This window comes from Sus scrofa, chromosome 2 (genome assembly GCF_000003025.6).
Source record: "Sus scrofa isolate TJ Tabasco breed Duroc chromosome 2, Sscrofa11.1, whole genome shotgun sequence".
In the NCBI taxonomy this organism is placed as follows: Eukaryota; Metazoa; Chordata; class Mammalia; order Artiodactyla; family Suidae; genus Sus; species Sus scrofa.
This window is the reverse complement of record NC_010444.4, coordinates 101,375,646-101,397,433: the sequence shown is the minus strand read 5'-3', so window position 1 is coordinate 101,397,433 and position 21,788 is coordinate 101,375,646. Positions and strand designations below refer to the sequence as shown.

The following is a 21,788-nucleotide window of genomic DNA, read 5'->3' as shown; positions in this document are numbered from 1 at the left end:
AAATATACCTAGTCATTGTCCCATATAGGTTATTATACACTATTGAGTAGATTTTCCCATGCTATACAGTAGGTTCTCATTAATCATTTATTTTATACAGTAGTGTGTATATATGTTATTCTCATCCTCCCAATTCTTCCCTCCCCCCAACAGTTTCACCTGTGGTAACCATAAGATTGGTTTTGAAATCTGTGAGTTTGTTTCTTTTTTATAAATGTTCTTTTGTATCACTTTTTATTAGAGTCCACATATAAATGATAACATATATTTGTCTTTCTCTGTTGACTTGACTTCACTCAGTACGATAATCTCTAGGTCCATCCATGTTGCTGCAAATATCATTATTTTCATTTTTATGGCTAATACACACATACACACAAACACACAAAGAAGATATATACCGCATCTTCCTTATCCAGTCCTCTGCTGATGGACATCTAGGTTGCATCCATATCTTAGATACTGTAAATAGTGATGCAGTGAACATTGGGGTGCCGGTATCTTTTCTTGTTAAGATTTCCTCCAGATATATACCCAGGAGTGGGGTTGCTGGATGATATGGTAGTTCTATTTTTAGTTTTTCAAGGAACCTCCATACTGTTCCCCATAGTGGTTGTACTAATTTACATTCCCACCAACAGTGTAAGAGGGTTCCCTTTTCTCCACTCCCTCTCCAGCATATATTGTTTGTAGAGTTGGGTGATGGCCATTCTGACCAGTGTGAGGTGATACCTTATTGTAGTTTTGATTTGCATTTCTCTAATAATTAGTGATGTTGAGCATCTTTTTTGCATATATTTTTGGGCCATCTCTCTGTCTTCTATGCAGAAATGTCTGTTTATATCTTCTGATTTTTTTTAATTGGGCTGATTTTTTGGTATAAAGCTGCATGAGTTGTTTGTATATTTTAAAGATTAATCCCTTGTCAGTTGTTTCATTTGTAAATATTTTCTCCCTTTCTGTGGGCTGTCTTTTCATTTTGTTTATGGTTTCTTTTGCTATGCAAAAGCTTTTACATTAGGCCCATTTGTATGTTTTTATTTTTATTATTTTGTTTTATTATTTTATTACTCTAGGAGGTGGATCAAAAAAGTTATTGCTGTAGTTTATGTCAAAGAATGTTGTGCCTATGTTTTCCTCTAGGAGTTTTATAGTATTTAACATTTAAGTTTTTAATCTATTTTGAGTTTGTTTTTGTGTATGGTGTAAAAGAATGTTCTAATTTCATTCTTTTACATGTAGCTGTCTAGTTTTCCCAGCACCATTTATTGAAGAGACTGTCTTTTCTTCATTGTACATTCTTGCCTACTTTGCCATAGATTAGTTGACCATAGATGTGTGGGTTTACTTCTGGGCTTTCTATCCCGTTCCATTGATCTATATTTCTGTTTTTATGCCAGCACCATACTGTTTTGATGCCTGTAGGTTTGTAGCATAGTCTGAAGTCAGAGAGTGTGATTCCTCTGTCTCTGTTTTTCTCTCTTAGGATTGCTTATTTGGGGTCTTTGTGTTTCCACAGAAATTTAAAATTTAATTTTTCTGTTCTTGTTCTGTGAAAAATGCCATTGGTAATTTGATAGGGATTACACTGAGTCTGTAGATTGCCTTGGGTAGTATAGTCATTTTGACAGTATTGTTTCTTCCAATCCAAGAACATGGTTTATCTTTCCATCTGTTTGTGTCATCTTCAATTTCTTTCATCAGCATCTTATACTTTTCAGAGTACAGGTCTTTTGCCTCCTTAGGAAGATTTATTCCTAGGTATTTTACTTTTTGATGCAATGGTAAATAGGATTTTTCCTTAATTTTTCCTTCTGATCATTCACTGCCGGTATACAGGAATGCAAGAGATTTCTGTGTATTAATTTTGTATCCTGCAGCTTTACCAAATCTGTTGATAAGCTCTAGTGGTTTTCTGGTAGCATCTTTAGGATTTTTTATGCATAGTACCTTGTTATTTGTGAACAATGACAGTTTTACTTCTTCCTTTCCAATTTTAATTGTTTTAAAGTCTATTTGTCTGATATGAATGTAGCTTTCCCAGCTTTCTTCTGGTGTCTGTTTTCATGGAATATCTTTTTCTATCCATTCATTTTTAATCTATGTCCTTACATCTGACTTGAATCTTTCACAGGCAGCATTATAGAAGGTTTTTTTTTTTTTTTAAATCCATTCAGCCACTCTATGTATTTGATTGGAGAATTTAGTTCATTTAAATACAAAGTAATTATTTCATTAATTATTTTCTGGCTGTTTTGTATTTCCTCTCTGTTCTTCTTTTGCTTTTGAAGACTTTCATTTGTAGTTTGATGACTTTCATTAGTCATATACTTAGATTTCATTATCTGGTGTCTATCTATTATAGGTTTTTGCTTGTGGTTACCATGAGACTTACGTATAATAACATAAGTTTGCATTTGAAAGCTCCAGGTTTTTACTCTATTCCATCTGCTTCATGTTTTTGATGTCATATTTTACATCTTTTTATATTGTGTATCACTTAAATCATTATTTTGGTTATAGTTTACTATAACTATTGTTTAAACTTCATACTAGATTTATAAGTAATTAATACACTACATTTACTATCTAGTTAACTTTACTAGTGACATTAATGTGTTTTCTTACTGTTCATATCACCCTTTCTTTTTGGTTTAAAGAAGTCCCTTTAATATCTATCATAAAGCCAGTTCAGTGATGATTAACTCTTTTAGCTTTTGCTTGTTTGGAAAGCTCCTTCTCTCTTTTTTAGTTCTGAAGAATTACTTAGCTGGGTAGAGTATTCTTGTTCGCAAGTTTTTTTGTTCAGCACTTTGAATATATTATGCCACTCCTTTCTAGTCTGCAGTTTCTCCCAAAAAATCTGTGCTCATAGTTTTGGGGTTTTTTTTTGGGGGGGGGGTTTCTTGTACAAAACAAATACTTAATCATTTGATGCTTTTAAGATTCTCTCCTTGGGAGTTCCCATTGTGGTGCAGTGGAAACAAATCTGACTAGTACCCATGAGGACACAGATTTGATCCCTGGCCTAGCTCAGTGGGTTAAGAATCTGGCATTGCTGTGAGAGATGGTGTAGGTTGCAGGCATGGCCTTATTCCCACGTTGTTGTGGTTGTGGCATAGGCTGGCAGCTGCAGCTCTTGATTCAACCCCTAGCCTGGGAACTTCCAAATGCCGTGGGTGTGACCCAAAAAAAGATTCTCTCCTTGTCCTTAATGTTTCACATTTTAATTATATGTCTTATTGTGGGGTCTCTCTGGGTCTCTCTTACTGGGAACTCCATGTAAGTTCCTGGATCTGGAGGTCTGTTCCTTTCCTCAGACTAGCGAAGTTTTCAGCCATTCTTTCTTTTTGTCTTTCTTTTTTGGCTGCCCTGCAGCCTATGGAGCTCTAATGCTAGGGATCACATCCAAGCCATAGTTGTGACCTAAGCTGCAGCTGCAGCAATGCTGGATCCTTAACACACTGTGCTAGGCCAGGGATTGGACCTGTGGCCCAGAGTTCCCAAGATGCCATTGATCCCATTGTGCTACAGTGGGAACTCCAGCCATTATTTCTTCAAGTACATTTTCTGCTTTTTTCTCTCTTTCGTCTCCTCCTGGGACTCCCTATGATGCAAATGTTAATATGCTTGATGTTGTCTCACTGAGTCCCTTAAGCCATCTTCCTTTTCATTCTTTTTTTCTTTTTTGCTGTTCTGATTTTCACTGCCTGGTCTTTGAGTTCACCAATCCTTTCTTCTTCTTCATCTAGCCTGCTCTTAAATCCCTCTACTGTATTTTTCAGTTCCATCATTTTACTCTTCAGCTCTTTGTTTACCATTTAGCACTTTCTTACATGTTCTCTTTGTTGGAGTTCTCACCATGTTCATCCATATTCTCCTGAGTTTGGTAAGCACATCAATGACCCTGACCTTGAACTCCTTATCAGGTAAATAACATTTCTGTCTCATTAAGTTTTTTTTCCCCCCTGAGGTTTATCTTATTCTTTCATTTGGAAAATTTTCCTCATTTTGCTTGAATCTCTTTTGGTTTCTATGCATTAGAGGAAAACAGCCACCTCTCCCAGTCTTAAAGCAGTTGTCTTGAGTAGCAGAGGAATCTCATCATTCAACCTTGCCCTAGCTCTTAGTTGTCTCTCACACTTTTGTGGTTGTCCATGCAACCTATTTCATTTTGAATAGCTCTCAGTAGTTGAAGGTGTGCCAAGACCTGTCAGTGTCCCAAACAAGAGTATCTCAGTAAGCACCTAGATTCAGTCTAATTGAAAGTCAGCCCCTTAGATATCAGCTTTTAAAATATGTGAATATATATATAGTCCTGTGGGACTGCAAGTGTAAATCCAGCTGGTAACCAGAAACAGGTTATCTAGAGGCACCCCTTGGTGACAGTCACAAAAATCAGAGCTTTGGATGAGTGTGTAAGCTCCTTTCTGAGATGCTGATGAGCTGTGGTGAGGCAGAGGGAGAGAGCAAAAATAGCATCCCCTGGCCTATGTTTCCTGAGCCTGCCAAGAACTGTCTCTTGATTGTTACAGCCCTATGGGTCCCAGGAACACCAGCTACCCTGGCCTCCAGAGTCAGGAAGACGAGGGATTCCCAGTTTTGGGAAGCATCAAACCATGAGGCACTATTCATGTGTAACACCTCCCCTCTGAGGTGTCTGGAAAGGTTTACAGTCAGCCCTTAGATGTGTGTTTGATTAGAAGCCTGTCCCTCAGGCTGCAGGCATGATAAGCTTATCAGCCTATTTCACAGAGAGACTAAGATCCTTAGTCTGTTACTTCTTGTTGTGCCCCAAAGGTGGTAGCTGTTTAAGAACTCCTTCTCCATTGGTTACAGTTCTATAGGACTTGAAAACCTAAGCCCCTCTGGCCACATGAACTAGGCAATGTAGAGGTGTTTTCTAACAGCAGGTGCAAAAATTGGGACACGAATCAATGGTATAAGCTCCATTCTGGGAGATACTGGCAATCTGGAGAAAGGTAGAGAGAGAGAGGAATGCAAAGATTACATCCTCCAGCCTCTGGTGGCCTCAGTTCTCTGAGAATACTTCCATAGGCTTCTGTAAGTATGCCAGGCCAGAATCCTGCCCCTCTGACCAAAACTTCTAGACCAGGAAATAGGCCTTTTTCTTGGAAAGACTAGGGATGTGTTTTAGTCTGTGATGTGTCCAGTGCCCTGGGAGCAGTAGTTTGCCAAGAACTATCTCTTCAAATGTTACAGCTCCATGGGACACAGGAACACAAGTCCCCTGGCCTCCAAAGCCAAGCAATCAAGGACTATCCTCTGGGTAGCAGCCACAAAAAGCAGGATACCAGACATGTGTAAAAGCTCCCCTCCAGTAGATACTAGTGCTCTGGAGTGCAGTAGAGGGAGGGCACAAAAATGGGACCCACCAGCTTCCATCCCTGGAGAGAGTCCCAACAGGCCTCTGCCTCTCCAGCTCACATTTTAAGATTAGTAAATAAATTTTCTTCCTGTAAAACCTGGACACTTTTCAAACAGCTGCTTTCTGTGCTGGGCCCTGGGGCAAGTCAGTGTTCAAGAGCCCTTTAATAGCCATTTTCTATTCACTGTAGCTCTTGGGGTCTCATGCGTGCAAACCAGGTGGTTTTCAAAGCCAGATGTATTGGAGGCTCATCTCTCAGGTGCAGGTCTTAAAGCTGAGGTGCCTTATGTGGCATACAAAATTTTGGCTCCTCAAAAAGCTCTGGGTTTGTGAGTTTCCTCCTGATGGTAGGTAGCTGTGCTGGGCCTGAGGTTTATAGCAAGGTTGTGTCTTGACATCTCCTTTCCACTTTGATGTAGCTTTTTTCTTATTTGATGTTGCTTTTTTCTTGTTTGCCCCATGTGAAGCAGTTCTTCAGCTAGTTTTCAGGTCTTTTTACCAAAAATTGTTCCATATGTAGCTGTAGAGTCAGTCTGTTCATGGGAAGCAGTGAATTCAGGATCTAAGTCACCATCTTGAACTGTCTCATAGACGTTAAAACCCGGGCACCATATGTGTATAAATGCTCCTTTTGTAGTTGTGTGCTCTGGAGTATAGCAGAGGAAGAGCATGAAGATGGTACCCACTGGTTGGAGCAAGGCAGCTGGGAAGAGATGGTGCCTGCCAGGACAAAAAAAAAAAAAAAAAAAAAAGATGGTGACTTTTGTCCAGTCTCTGTCCCTGAAGAGCACCCAAGTGGAACCCTGAATATATGTCAAATCAGATGCCTTCCCCACATGACAGTGCTTGCAGACAAGCAAATGATCCTTTCTCACACAAAGTCTGATTGCCCCTGCCTGGATCAACTGTTTCTGTGCCTGGGGCCCTGGGGAGGGTGAGTCTGAGCATGCAAGTTGGTTTTCAAAGCTAGATGTTTTGAGACAAATAGGACAATAGAACAGAATTGAGAGCCCAAAAATAAACCCAAGCATATATGGTCAACTAATATTTGACAAGGGAGCCAAGAATTCTCAGTGAAAAAAGATAGTCTTTTCAATAAATTATGCTGGAAAAACCACATATTCACATGTAAAAGAATGAAATGATCCCTATCTTACAACAATCACAAAAATTAACTTCAAGTGGATTGTAAAACTCCAAACCATGAGACTTCTAGAAGAAAACATTAAAAACAAAATAACATGGGTCTTGGTAATGATTTTTTGGAAATTTTACTTAAAGCACAACCAACAAAATAAAAGACAAGTGAGACTGTATCAAACCAAAAAGCTTCTGCATAACAAAAGAAACCATCAACAAAGTGAAAACAAAGGGAAAGAATTGGAAAAATATTTGCAAATCATGTATCTGATAAGGGGTTAATACCAAAATATTTAAAGGACTCAATATATTAAAAATGGGCAAAGGACCTGAACAGATATTTTTCCAAAGAAGATACACAAATGGTCAACAGGTCCATGAAAAGTTGTTCAATACCACTAGTCACTAGAGAAAATGCAAATTAAAACCACAATAGTGCCTTGTGCCTGTTGGAATGGCCATCATCAAAAAGACAACAGATTAAAAAAAAAAAAGACAATAGATAAATGCTGGCATGGATACAGAGAAAAGGGAAGGAACCCTTGTACACTTTGGTGGGAATGTAAATTGGTACAGCCATTATAGAATACACATATATATACATTTTAAGGCATCTCCATACTGTTTTCTGTTTACATACATGTAAAACTACCATATGATCTAGCCATTATACTTCAGGGGAATATATCCAAGGGAAATAAAAAGACTAGTCTCCAAAGATATCTGTACTGCCGTGTTCACAGCAGCATTTTTTACAGTAATAACCAAGACATGGGAAACAATCTAAGTGTCCATTGATGAATAAATGGGTAAAGAAATGGTATACAAAGAAATATTGTTCAGTCATAAAAAACAAGGAAATCCTGCCATTTGGGACAACATGAATGGACATTGAAGGCATTATTCTAAGCAAAATAAGTCAGAGAAAGACAAATACTGGATGATTTTACTTACATGTAGAATTGAAACCAAAACCAAAAATACCCCCCACCAAGCCCAAACAGCAAACTGAGGAAAGAGAGAAAAAAACTTTTATCTTTAAGAGAGGATGGATGTTAATTAAACTTGCTGTGGTAATCATTTCAGTATATGTGCATATGAAATCATCATGCTCTATACCTTAAACTTGTATGTCAATTATCTCTAAAATAAAAGAAGAAAAGCTTGATGTTTTGGGGGCTCATCTCTCAAGTGCACTTCTTAAGAGCGGGGGATGCCTGATGTGGGATTCAAATCCTCACTCCTCAGAGAGAAACTCCTCCCAACTGTGGGTTGCCAGGTTGGAGGTGGGGTTTATGGTGAAATTGTGTCCCTGCTTCTCCTACCTGCTTCCATGTGGGCCTTCTCTCATTCACCTGAGTGTAGACGTAAGTCAGCCAGTTTCAAGGTTTTTCTCAGAGGTACTTGTTCCATATGTAGCTATAGATGCCGTGTGTTGGTGGGAAGAGATGGGTCTAGGATCCTTACACATTGCCACCCTCAAAACATTTTTTTTAAGTGGTGGTAAACCCTTTATAATTGAAGGTTATTTTGGAAGAGAAAACAACAGGTTATGTATCTTCTACACATTTAAATTATAAATTATAATTATTAAATTATAAAAAATATTTAGTTTGCATTATAGCAACACTTTCCCACCACCACCAAAAAGAAAAAAAAAAAGTTTATCTTTTGAAAAGGGGGAACCCATAAGTCATATATATTTCTTGCCTTAAAAACAATCCTGGAGTTCCCGTCGTGGCGCAGTGGTTAACGAATCCGACTAGGAACCATGAGGTTGCGGGTTTGGTCCCTGCCCTTGCTCAGTGGGTTAAGGCTCTGGCGTTGCCGTGAGCTGTGGTGTAGGTTGCAGACGCGGCTGGGATCCCGCGTTGCTATGGCTCTGGTGTAGGCCGGAGGCTACAGTTCCAATTCGACCCCTAGCCTGGGAACCTCCATATGCCGCAGGAGCGGCCCAAAGAAATAGCAAAAAGACAAAAAAAAAAAAAAAAAAAAAAAATCCCAATCCAAAATATAGGGAGATACACAGTGCTCATAGATGGAACACAACAGCAAAGATTCTAAGAATTGTAATACTGAGGGGAAAAGCAAGACAGGTTATTGCTCATTCTTGCCTTGTGTCTTTTGTTTCCCAAAAAGAAAATTTTTCCTGCTGGGAAGAAGCCACTGAAGTACAAAGAGAAAAACAGAGCAGCCATTGAATTGGGATGGAGAAAGGAAGAGGACAAAGGAAGGAGGGAAAGAAGGGAAGAGGGAGGAAGGGAAGGAGAGAGGGAGAAACCTAGGTTTATTTGTTCATTCAGTCACAGCTGAAGTCAAGGCACCTTAATCTGGATCTTCAAATCACTACAACGCTTTTGCCAGAAATGTTGCCTAATTCCAGATTTTGGCGATTTCAATAATGTTCATCTATCACTCTTTCAGGTATCAATAAATTTACAAAAAAGCTTCGGAGTCCATATGCAATTGATAACAATGAACTACTTGACTTCCTTTCCAGAGTCCCTTCAGATGTGCAAGTGGTATGTAGGTTTCATTATTATCACTACAGGCACACCTCATTTTACCTTGCTTTGCTTTTTTGCGCTTCACAGATAATTTTGTTTTTTTACAAATTGAAGTTTCATGGCAATCTTTCATCAAGCAAGTATATTGGTGCCATTTTTCCAAAAGCATTTACTCACTCTGTGTCTCTGTGTCACAGATTGGTAATTCTTGAAACATTTCAAACTTTTTCATTATTATTATATTTATTATAGTGGTCTGTGATCATTGATGCTTCGATGTCACTGTTGTAAAAAGAGTAAGACTTGCTGAAGCTCTGAGGTTGTTAGCACTTTTTAGCAGTAAAGCACTTTTTAAGGTATTTACTGCTTTTTTAGACACAATGCTGTTGCACCCTTAATAGACTACATACAGTATACCATAAACAGAACTTTTATATGCACTGAGAAACCAAAATAATCATGTGACTTGCTTTATTGCAATATTTGCTTTATTGTGGTGGTCTGGAAATGAACCTGCCATATCTCTAAGGAATGCCTGTGTCATTTTAACCTAGTGTGGCATTGGGTTTTAAGTTTTATATTCATTTAATTTTGAAGGCTTTAGAAGAGCCAGGTAAAGTTAATAAAGGCTGTGGCAGATTTTTCCATTTGGGAATTTAGCTCAGTTCGGGTATTATCCAAGAGGAACTTACAGAGAAGATGGGGGAATGAGAGGAGGTTGCATAAAGAACCTACCGGTGTGTCAGGGGCACCGTCCTCCTCCAATGGAGGCCCAGCTGGAGTTTGTGAAGGGAAGTCACCACTACCTGCAGGGAGGAATTAGGAATGTTAGGTGATGAAAGCAAACTGTGCCAGCAGACATTTGAGAGAAAAACACTTCTTTGAATAATCTGCATGAATTGAGTTTTCAAGATGTCTAGGGATCAATGAAGAGGGGAAGAATAACTGATTTTTGAAGACTGGGGCACATCTCAATCCTTTCAAATCCTTTAATTAATGCCATTGATCATTAAATATTTTCAGAGCGAAATGAGAATTTTTTTTTTTTTTTTAATCAAACTCTTGAAGCGGGGTTGCAGCAATACCTTGTTCCTTTGTTTCAGTAGAGTTTTTGACTTGGTATCAGACGTGAGAGTAGGTGGATGGAGATGAAACCTGTATTAAGCGCACAATAAATTGCAAAGAATAATCATTCAGTCCTTCCAACTAGATGGAGATGGTTCTGCTTTTAATGTGAAGACCTCAGCCTGTTACCAAAGTTCACATCAGCGCTCTCATGTAGTTTCTGGCAGGATTTCCCTTGACTCTTGCTCTATCATTCTATTGTTTTCTGCATCCCAGCTGCAGATCTCATCCGACTTCCCGAGCAAGCACTTTCTTTTCCCCCAAGCAAATCTCTCATGCCTTTGCTTTTCCTTCCTTTGCCAGAAAGTGGCCACCTGACCAGTCTTTCTCTGAACTCTGTTTAAACAGGTGCAATACCAAGAACTGAAACCAGATCCTTCTCATAGCCCATGTAAAAGGAAGAAAAACAATCTTGGCTAGCCAGCTCCCAGCACTGAGCATCTGTTTGGGAAGATAAAAGAAAAAGCCTTCAGCCTCAGCAGCATTTCCTTTCTTTCTGTTTTGTTTTGTTTTAAATTTGTCTTTTTATCATGATTGCGAGAATCTGTAAATAGTGTACAAAGGTATATGTCTTTGAAAATTTACTTCCACTGTACAGAACCAATTTGATAAAGGTTTAGCTCTAGCTATGTGAAAGCCTTGTTAGCTGTGGATAATAATATAACACATTGGAACAACAAATGTAAGATTGGTAAAGTTGGGAGATACATACTTCTCTAATTACAAATGGAAGAACTAGAATCTTAGATTAAATGCTCAGCTGTGCTCTGATTAAATCTACATAAAATGTAAATGTCAATTTGATTTAAAATTTTTTTATGTGACTACTTTTCTTTCTGAAAAATAATCCATTACAGTTTCGTATGTTTTATACATTTCAGTAGGGAGGGTGGATCTCAGAACCTGAATAATGGAACAGAGATGCATTTCAACTTAACATAGATTCATTCAGATCTGTCATTAATTCCTGTGCACATTATTTAGATATGACTAGGCTGATTTTAAGCTAATGAGTGAAGGTATATTCACCTCCTTAAGAGAATCTTCCACACACTGAAATTCCACAAAGACAATTTCCAAACCTTCTATCATTCCATCTAAAACCTTAAAATCTCTACTGGACTACACAAAAATACTGCCAGGTTTATAAATGGTTGCCTATACGAATTTTTATACCTACCACTATTAATTTGTACCGAGTTAGCAATTAGCAACCCTATACCGTTGTCAAAAATACTAGCAGATTAAATCTACATTGCTTTTGGTGTCAGATTATGCCTCTGTGCATCTAAAAATATTTAATACTCATGTGTTCTCACAGAAAAAAAATGTACCTTTCTCATTAGAATACTAAAATGCTTTAGTGCATATTATGATTTGTTATTAGCGTGAATTTTGATGTAGAGGAGAATGCAGTGTGCTAAGTAATATGCCAGTGTTTTGCTACATTCATTTGTAGAAAAAATCATCCTTGAAAATATGAATGCATGAAAACCTATTTTGTAAAATAAACTGCTCATGGGGAAGGGGAGTTTGCCTTTAATAATGTTTCACTACTTACCATAGAATCTCTACTTAAAAATTGCATTCCCAAGACTCTCATGTAGTTTTTGTACCTTACTTCCTGGTATATCAAGGGAGATATACCTCTAGAGAGAGAGAGAGAGAAATAATTTGGTGAGCATGTCTTACTTCCCTGACTCAGTAAGGCATTAAGCTTGGTTGAAATTGCTGCAGACAATGTTTTGCATTACTTTATTAATAGACTGGGATAGGGTTAAGGGGTTGTGCTGGAAAAATGTAAAAAAGCCAGAAGTGAGAAATATGTATTTCACTCTAAAGGAAAATTCTTTAAAAATAAATTTAATCTCATCAAAGTTGATTTTTAAAGTATTTTTATTTTAAAGCTATTTGTTGTTAAATACTATTTCTTATGATAGAACTATTTTGATCTGTTTATACACTATGCTTGAAAGAATGTCAATTAAATTCCCTTTCTTCAGAAAGGCTTTGACCTCAGTATGCTCTATTTAGCTCATCATGTTTATAATGACATGCTTACATCTGCATACCATCATTGTTGCTAAGAGTTAATATTCCATGAAGTTGTTGTTACTACACAAAGTTTACTAATGAGATAATTTGAAATAACTTTGGGTTATACCTTTTATGAGATTTATGTTTTGTGCTGACAGTGTCTTCTTAACTGTCTACAAGTCTAATATTCTAACACCTCAGATATACCTAGTGGATAGTAAGCATTAACACATGACTAATTTCTGTTTGTTTCATTCTATCAAATTTCAGATGTTTAGTTCAGTGGTAATGTTGACTGTTCACTGCATTAAAAGCATCATCTTTTCTAAGTATAATCAGTACTTTTTTTTTTGGTGGTGGTTGAGAGAAATGATGGAAGATTGTATGCATAGTCTCATATAAATGACACTTCACTTAAACTCAGGTTTGGTTTGGGGAAAAAAAAAAGTCTTTCCCTTAAAACTTGACTGTTGTATAGAACTCAATACCTTTGGAAGGATGAGTATCCAGTGACAAACTCAGACGTATGAACTAACTACCTTGAGACATCAAAGTGATATTCAAAGGAATCTTCTTTTAGGAACTACTTCATTCAGACTAAAAACAAGAGACTGTGACTAATAAACTTTTAACCATTTTTTCTTTCTCTTATGAAAGCACAAGGATGCCTTTTGAAAGCTGCTTAACCTGATTTAGTTTTGAGAGATTCGTAAACATTTAAAAACTTTAAGCTATCTTAAAAGATCAAAAGTCACTGACACCTATCTGGGCTGCTAAGTATAGTACTCACATGAACTATTACATATATTCCTCAGTATCTTTTAGTGAATGAATTCATTGACAGTCTGATCATCCAAACTATTATTGCCACTAATTGTGATAACTCATAAGAAATACATATTTAAAATTTTCCATTTATAGAAAGAATATGGTACTTCTTATTCATTTTGGTACTGTTCAACATTGATAGATGCTGTCAGGATTCCAAATTAATTTTGAACCACTCTATGTACTTGGATAATGTGAAAGATTCTTTAAGTGACTTTATTTCGTAATGTATTTATTGAGTGAGTACCAACTATGACTTGCCCTGTCATAGGCAATGGTCAAAAACCAGTAATGGTATATTAAAATAAAACTGGAGCTAAAGTATAAGCAAGAGAAAATTTTAACTGATACGTTTCTGAAAGTATCTTTAATGGGATTTTTTGTCATTTAAAATGAAGAAAAACTTAGTAATAAGCTCTCTTATACAGAGACCATAGAAAATTTTCATTCCATTTTGATCTTAATATCCAAATATCTTTAATGCTGAGAGTAGTCTACTTTTGTATTAACAAGCCTTATTCAGATATTTTTAATTTCTATTTATACACTTGTTAAATATACCCTAATGTTTATTTTTGAATTTTTTGTTTTTTCTTTTTCTTCTTTTTAGTGCCACACTCACGGCATTGGAGGTTCCCAGGCTAGGGGTTGAATCGGAGCTATAGCTGTTGGCCTACGCCACAGCCACAGCAAAGCAGGATCCTGGCCGTTTCTGCAACCTACACTACAGCTCACAAGCTGGATCCTTAACCCACTGAACAAGGCCAGGGATCGAACCTGTGTCCTTGTGGATACTAGTGAGGTTCGTTAACCACTGAGCCACGATGGGAACTCCTAGTTTTGAATTTTTTACTCAGCATTAAAATCACAAAATATAAAAGGCAGATAATGATCCAGAAATATAAGAGAGCCACCATTGTAATTCTTGGAAAAGCCCCAGATATTAATTAAGTTAATGCTTAAATTCTGGGGCTTTAAATGTCAAGTGTGAGTGAGTGTGTGTGTGTACAGATACCTGGTCATTTGTTTGATTAGAGTTTCTAGAATCAGCCTTTTCTAATGGGTTGGTCAAATATGAATTAAAACCACATAAAAAATAATGTAATGAATACTTACAGTAGTGTCATTTCTTTGGATTATAATTCTCCTTCCAGGATGACTGGTGTAACTCACTGCAAGAAAAAACATAGAAATCCTTTTAGTCAGTCTTCTGCCTCAGTTTCTACATTTGTACAGTGACAGCCACATCATAAGATTTATTCCAGCTCTCTGAGATTTAAGAAATATCAAGAAAAGTTTCTCATCATGTAAGAATACTATGCAGATGAAAACCATTAAATATCCAGAGTGGTCGCATGCTGTAGAAATTAACAACACTGTGAAGGATCTTCTGGAATTTAATGATTCTATCTGTGTTTTTTCCAAAGGCATCTAGGGAGGGGGTGGCAAATAATCAAATATGTAATTGGATTCAAAGGAATATCAATTTATTGGGCTCTTCATTCACATTCTGAAAAACATAAAGTGTTCTATAGCATTCACAAGCAGTATTTTTGTAGATAGGTACCTTAGGCATCTGATGGTTATGTCTCCAAATGTCACTGAAAAATTATGACTCCATTTAAAAAAAAAAAAAAGATAACAAAATGGCACTGCTTTTCTCCTCTACTCAATTAACACTGCTACTAGGAGTTCCCTTTGTGGCTCTGCAGTAAACGAACCTAAGATCCATGAGGATGAGGGTTTGATCCCTGGCCTTACTCAGTGGGTTAAGGATCTGGTGTTGCTCTGAGCAGTGGTGCAGGTCCCAGATGTGCCTGGGATCCCGTGTTGCTGTGGCCAGCACTGCAGCTGCAGCTCCGATTCCACCTGGGAACCTCCACATGCTGTGGGTGTGGCCTAAAAAGACACAAAACAAAACAGTGCTACTAGATTAAGCACGAAGTTCTATCTGTATTAAGGAAAACAGAAATAAGTAGCTATGCCAAAGTTTTTTCATTTTGTAGCAAAAATAAAATTGCAATAATATTCTCCCCTGCTATAGATTCTTCAGTGGTCTTTCAAATGAGAAAAGGAATGACCAACCTGAGTCAATGAGAGAATCACAAAGCATCTCCCATTTTCTCAGGATAAATGCAACTGGAGACCTGACTAAAAAGACCTTGCTGTTACTAGTAAGGGAAGATGGTAACATAGGCTCAGTTTCACATTCTGGTCAAAGGCAAACTTCAAAATGACAGGAGTTAACTTGAGGCAGTTTATTTTGCCAGAGTTCAAATAATGTACTGGGGAAATGCTAACTGCATAAGGAAAGGTGCACACCTACCCCAACCACTGTTAACTGTCTCTTAATCACTGCAGACAAATCTGAGACAAAAGGAGTCATTACAGAGACATCCAGAATGCAGAAGAGAAGTGAGGGGAAGGAAATGTCAATCGATAACTGTCCCAAATTCAGAGATCTTCTTTAAATAATAAGCTACTCAGCAAACTGGAAACCTTTCTAAACTAGATCATTCTAGATCATTCCCACAAAACATTCTTCCTTTGTACAGTAGGATTATAATAATTACAAGTCTAAATCTGTGTGCAACTTGTAATACTGAAATCGTGGGAGATAATTTATCAATGTCAAGAACGTATAACTTCTCTAATCTTACAATACTCCTACCCTTGTCCTGGAACTCTTACAAACTTCAGGTTTCGTAAATGCAAAGGCCTAGCAAACCACAGCAAGATCTCTGAAGTAGATGGAAACCTAACCGGTACTATATATGTTTGAAGTAGTTTTGTTGTTGTTATTGTTGTTGTTTTTATGGCCACACCCACAGCATATGGAAGTTCTGGGCCAGAGACTGAATCTCTGAGCTATAGCTGTGGCAACCCTAGATCTTTTAACCCACTGTCCCACAGGGGGAGCTTCTGAAGAACTAGTTTTAAAATGCATCAGTGTGTTGTTCTGTTTTTGTTTGTTTGAAATTGCTGAACATTACTTTTTAAAATTCCTTGTTGGATAAAAAAAGCATTTTCAAATATAACAGAAAAAAAACTGGGGGGGGGGGCAATATCACAAAACATCCAGCATTAGATAATTTAACCAAGAATCAGGCACTCTCTCATAGGGTGGGTTCCCAGATGTGCAACATCCATTCTTGTGGTACTATGATGCTAATACAAAACACAACATTACTTGGGTCTCTCATGACTGTGACAACTCTTGACATGCAGGTGAGAAATCTCCCAAAACAGTGTTGTGGTAAGTCTCCTGTGTACCGTAGTTATGATATAGGTATCCAATATATTTACATAAAACAACTGTTAAAGTATTATATTTTTCAATTTTACTACTTAAAACAGTAACTTACAAGAAGCCATTTTCCTCACCTTCACAGAAGAGGTGCAAAATATGCTCTGGACAGCAGTGGCAAGACATTTTTGCTCAGAGTTCTCTCAATAGAAACTGACTGCTTGCATATGAATTAATGTTAAAAATAAAATTAGAAGGGAATTCTTTCCAAGTCTGTAATAATAAAAGAAAACACTTCTCAATCACACAGTTAGTAAACTCCCTTTAAAGGATTTTAAGGTATAGCCTTTAATAAATATAGCTATCATTTAATCTTAACAGTTTCTCCCTGCTTTTTGGTGTTGAATCTGAAAAAAAAAAAAAAATCAGAACAAGTAATTCTTCAGGTCCCATAAAAGCTTCTAAAATCAGAAAAAGCTGATAGTGAAGATAAGATATTGTGACTCCACACAGTATCTGCATTAGGTTTAATCTTTAGCAACTTAAGAATCCTACTAAGGAGTAATGACCCCACCCAACAGGGTAAGGCACAGATTTGAAGGGGTTTAAAGAGAAAACAGAAGAAATATATTAGTAAAACAATAAGACTGATTCACTCTCAAAGGAAGGGCATATAGTGCAACTGTATTGTTTGAAATATGCACTAGATAGTAGGCTTAATTACATCCCACCTTGAAGGAAATGGCTTATTTTTAAAATGCACTTTATGTTTTAAAAATCCATCAGATGCCAGTTTACTTTAGAAAAATTTCAAGACTGATTCGTACTTATATTAGGAGCATTACTTTAAAAAATAAATTGGCTACTGGTATTACAAACAAATATAAATCAAGTTAGAAAAACTTGAAGTCAAAAAGAACTACTCAAAATTCTATCACAAATGCAACCACCATTAGCAATGTATTTGCTTACAAACTTTTCCCCTCTGTAATTTCATTTAGAGAAAATAATTTCTGACATTTAAAGAGTTTCCATTTTTTAAAAAGTACTAAAATTAGTCAAGAAAAAAGGTATCAAGGGACCCAATTCAACCACTTTTTTATAAATGGCTTTCAACCTGTGGAATATGGAAGTTTCTGAGTCAAAGACTGAATCTGAGCTGCAGCTGCAAACTGCACTGCAACTGAAGCACCCCAGATCCTTTAGCTGATTGTACCAGGCTGGGAATATAACCCACATCTCCACAGAGACCTGAGCCACTGCAGTCAGATTCTTAACCCACTGGCCCACAGCAGGAACTCCTACCCTCTTTAAATCACTGATTCCTAACGATTTTCCCCCCATCCCTTTGCCCAGTTTTTATCTTTCCAATTCAGCTTTTAAGTTTTCATGGAAAGATCTTTAAAATGCCTATTTTAATATTAAATTTCACTTATTGCTCTGTAATTTTGTTTCTATATTGTAAAAGAGAAATGATGCAAAGTAGAAAAATGCATCTTTAGGATGAAGTCAGATAACCATGATATATATTCCTTAAAACAAAAGCCTATTATAAATCAAACCACTCTGGTCATTATAAAAATTTATCAGTGTCATGACATAAACCATGGCTGACCTAACCTTTAAGTTGAGAAGTACTGACAACAAACTAAATTCTTTTTGTCTGTCACCACTTTAAGATTAATGATTTTTTCAACATGACTATTTTATTTGAGACAGAAGAATGGAAAATCATTGGAAATTTTAGTTCATTGGCTATTAAGATAAATGATGGTATAATAGGTGTAAATTCAAAGTTGGATTCCCGACTTTCAGTTCAGTGCAGCTTACCTGCTGGAAGTGCTAAACACATTTTTAAAAACTTCCATTCTTTGGTAGAAATAAGCCATACATTCCAATGTAGTCATTCTCTATTAATGTTTAACACACATTTTACATTAATATTCATTTGATCCAGTTTAGATAGATACTTTTGAAAGGAAGGGGATTAGATTCACAAAATCTGAATTCAACTGTCTGAAAAGATTTGGGGACCACAATAAAAAGAAAGACAAAAATTTGGAGACAGCTACTTAGATGCTTGATTAAGGAAATTTCTTTTCTTGGTCTATATTAAGGGCAATATTACATATTACAAATTAAATATACAAAATATATGCTTATTATATTAGGGGAATTTTTTTTATAATAATTGGCCACTGATTACTTTGTTGATTTAATACTGTTGGATTTTAATTCAGCTAGTAGTTAAAAAACCCAGAGAAAAGTTCACTGTGTTTGTTTTAAAAAAGAAAAAAAAGATCCAACAGTACAAAAATAGTATTATAAAGAACCAGTCACTTGTGTCTAGTGCTTAGAAAATATTTTGTATATGAAATGTACAAAATATAATTTTGCTTACAATGAAAAAGTAATACTTAGAAAATTCCTGATAAAATGCTAATCATTTGGACTGGTGATTGGTAAATATTATTAATAGCCTCTTTGAAAATAATAGAAAGTTTTCTCTCCCTCTAGCAATTCACATAAATTCATGAGTCTAAGAAACAATGTTGCTTGGTACTTTCATCAAGTAGGAAGCAGGAATTAAATATATTTTGGATCATCTCAAAGATTAGCATTTACTTGAGAGAAAACAAATTTTTTAGATAATTTTTTAAAAATGTCTGTCGATGTTAAAACTACCTTGTTTCTTCTGAAAATGTCTTTTAGTGTGATTTGTAGTCCCTTAGAAGACATTTGCTTAGAACCTAATAAAACCATACCATAAGCTTTTCCAAATAATCTATAGACCAATAGTCTCTAATTCTGTTTCAGAGCACATAACTACCAAAGTATATCATCCTACCACAATTCATTTTAATCTACAAGGTGAATTTTTTGATAACATACTTTTTAACAAGATAGTAACAACCCCATGTCTTCAGTTTTGACATCACTAGGCATAGAGAGCATAATTCCAATAATGCCATCACTGACCTTTCTAACTCAATCCACATTTGTTATAAAAACAATTATCATTCTGAATTTTGCAAGTTCCACGTCAGCAAGAGATATGATTGGTGTGGAAGCTACGTGATAAATGCCTGAGGGAAGGAGTGCCTCATGTCACTCAAAGATGACCCCTTCCTACTGATTAAGGAGCAACAATGACAGGCTCTTATCAAGTTCATCACTTAACTGGAAAGGTGTGTAAATGCATATGGATTGCACATTTCACCAATGATTTTTTCACGTAAAGGTATTAATTTAACATTCTATAGCATAACAAACAAAAATGGTAACCATTTCCTGGTGTTTAAAGTATCCTAGCATTAATGCATTTGTGTTTATCTACGAATGAGTACTGGGATTCACTAAGATTGTAAAAGCACATACCACATTCTATTCACCCTAAAATAAAACTAAAATCATACTGATCAAAGGATTAAACCATCAGCCTCTTGTAATATCACATTTGAAAACTAAAACACCAACGACTACTGTAAATTTTAGAAACACCAAAATTGAAATTTTTTTCAACAGCCTATACATTAGACAATAAAGCTACTTACCTTCTCAGACTGTAAGCTTTTCCTCTTTTATCATAGTCCGTCTGTCAAGCGTATTACCTGGTACATAGCAGTCGTTCAATAAATAAATTTGAAACACTGATAATTTAGCATTTGATTTATATGAGGATAAATGTTTTTCTGGTCATCTTGAAGTTAATGAAATGACAGAAAATGTATATACTTGGACCACTTTATTATACATAGGGAAATTAAGAAGTAATAAGTCAGAAAACTTTCAGAGATCCTTCCTAAAAAATCTGCCAGTAAACATTCTAAAATCTTTATTCCAAATATTTGTGAGGATTGTGTATTAGGAAAGCTGAATCTTAAGAGTTTAGAAATCTCCACCCAAGCATTATTTACATTGCAATCATTGTAATAAGGACTTTTATAGCACCCCCTTTTTTAAACAACTCCAATGAAATCTGATATGAAATCAGATATGAAATCTGATAGAGTACCATGAAGAACAGCATCATTCAGTCTTCTCTTCAGCTGCTAGAACTTTGAGATGTCTACAAAAAGGCAGTCCTCAGAAAGTCTTAGAATTTTATTAAAATTTCTTTGTCCTCTATATCTAAGGCAAATTTGAGGGAATTACTATGTTTTCTAAAATAAGATATAAGGGAGTTCTCTTTGTGGCTCGGTGGTTAATGAACCTGACTAGCATCCATGAGGATGTGGGTTTGATCCCTGGCCTCACTCAGGGGGTTAAGGATCTGGTGTTGCCATTAACTGTGCTGTAGGTCACAGATGCAGCCTGGATCTGGTATCACTGTGGCTGTGGTATAGGCCAGCGGCTACAGCTCTGATTCAACCCTTAGCCTGGTAACCTCCATATCCATGGGTATGGACCTTAAAAGACAAAAAAAAAAAAAAAAAAAAAGACAGAGAGAATTGTATCACGTCCATTTTAAGGCTTAACTAGAAATAACTAAGATTTCTTGTAGTATGTGTAAAAAAATAACCGATTTAAAAATGTAGGAAAGTAGGTCGCAGACATGGCTTGGATCCCTTGATGCTGTGCATGTGGCATAGGCTGGCAATTGTAGCTCTGACTAGACCCCCAGGCCTGGGAACTTCCACATGCTGCAGGTATAGCCCTAAAAATCACACACACACACACACAAAGAGGAAAAATACTTGATTTTTAATCAGAGCTAATAAACTAATGTAGCAGTTTTTTGTTAAGATTATAAACCCAGTAGTAAGACTCTCACCATTTGTATCCTGCTGAAAGATCTATTTCCAAAATAAAACTAAAGTGTGCTTTCTTTAGCAGATGAACTGCTGTGAAATCATCACTTTAGTTACATAAAACTTAAATGGAAATTCTAATGTTTCTTTTTCAGCTTTATGACAATGTAACTTATTTCCACTAGTGAAGCAACTCCAATTTCAAAAGTAGTTATTATCCACATCCTTTCTTTTATTTTACTATAAATTGCTATTAGGAAAATTGCAAATTGAAATGTTACTACTATGTAAATTCACACTGTACAGTGAGATTTTAGATGATCTCAAATCCTTTACTTTGTTGCCATTTAAACATTTATAATTTAATATTTAATAAAATTTATTAAGAAACAGTGTTTTTACTTATACAACAATGGTTACACAGAGTAAAAATATACTTTGTACAGGAACTGTTAAAATAAAATAGATGAAGGGATCAAATTATCAAACTTTACACATTTACTGAATTTAAAAACCAAAAGATTGGAGTTCCCATCATGGTGCAGTGGTTAATGAATCCGACTAGGAACCATGAGGTTGCGGGTTCGATCCCTGCCCTTGCTCAGTGGGTTAACGATCCGGCGTTGCTGTGAACTGTGGTGTGGGTGGCAGATGCGGCTCGGATCCCGCATTGCTGTGGCTCTGGTGTAGGCCGGCGTCTACAGCTCCGATTGGACCCCTAGCCTGGAAACCTCCATATGCCACGGGAGCGGCTCAAGAAAAGG

General features: G+C 36.4%; 1 protein-coding gene and 2 long non-coding RNA genes across 15 annotated transcripts in view; 1 reads left to right on the top strand and 2 right to left on the bottom strand.

Annotated features, from left to right (window-relative positions):
- MCTP1 (multiple C2 and transmembrane domain containing 1) overlaps positions 1-12,530 on the top strand; it is a 535,249-nt gene extending 522,719 nt beyond the window's left edge. For 12 of the 13 annotated variants that reach the window (XM_021084534.1, XM_021084531.1, XM_021084533.1 and 9 more), the window contains 2 exons: positions 8,954-9,051; positions 10,510-12,530. In XM_021084534.1, coding sequence (XP_020940193.1) covers positions 8,954-9,051; positions 10,510-10,581 — 170 coding nt within the window. In that variant the 3' untranslated portion in view covers positions 10,582-12,530. Of the gene's footprint in view, positions 1-8,953; positions 9,052-10,509 lie in introns of those variants that run through there. The other variant, XM_021084541.1, reaches the window with a different exon arrangement.
- LOC110259425 lies at positions 7,399-10,502 on the bottom strand. Its single transcript, XR_002341827.1, has 3 exons — positions 10,122-10,502; positions 9,772-9,842; positions 7,399-8,039 (listed from the first exon to the last, which is right to left on the bottom strand). It is a non-coding gene; the product is annotated as an uncharacterized LOC110259425 (long non-coding RNA).
- Positions 14,021-20,502, bottom strand: LOC110259424. Its single transcript, XR_002341826.1, has 2 exons — positions 16,411-20,502; positions 14,021-14,198 (listed from the first exon to the last, which is right to left on the bottom strand). It is a non-coding gene; the product is annotated as an uncharacterized LOC110259424 (long non-coding RNA).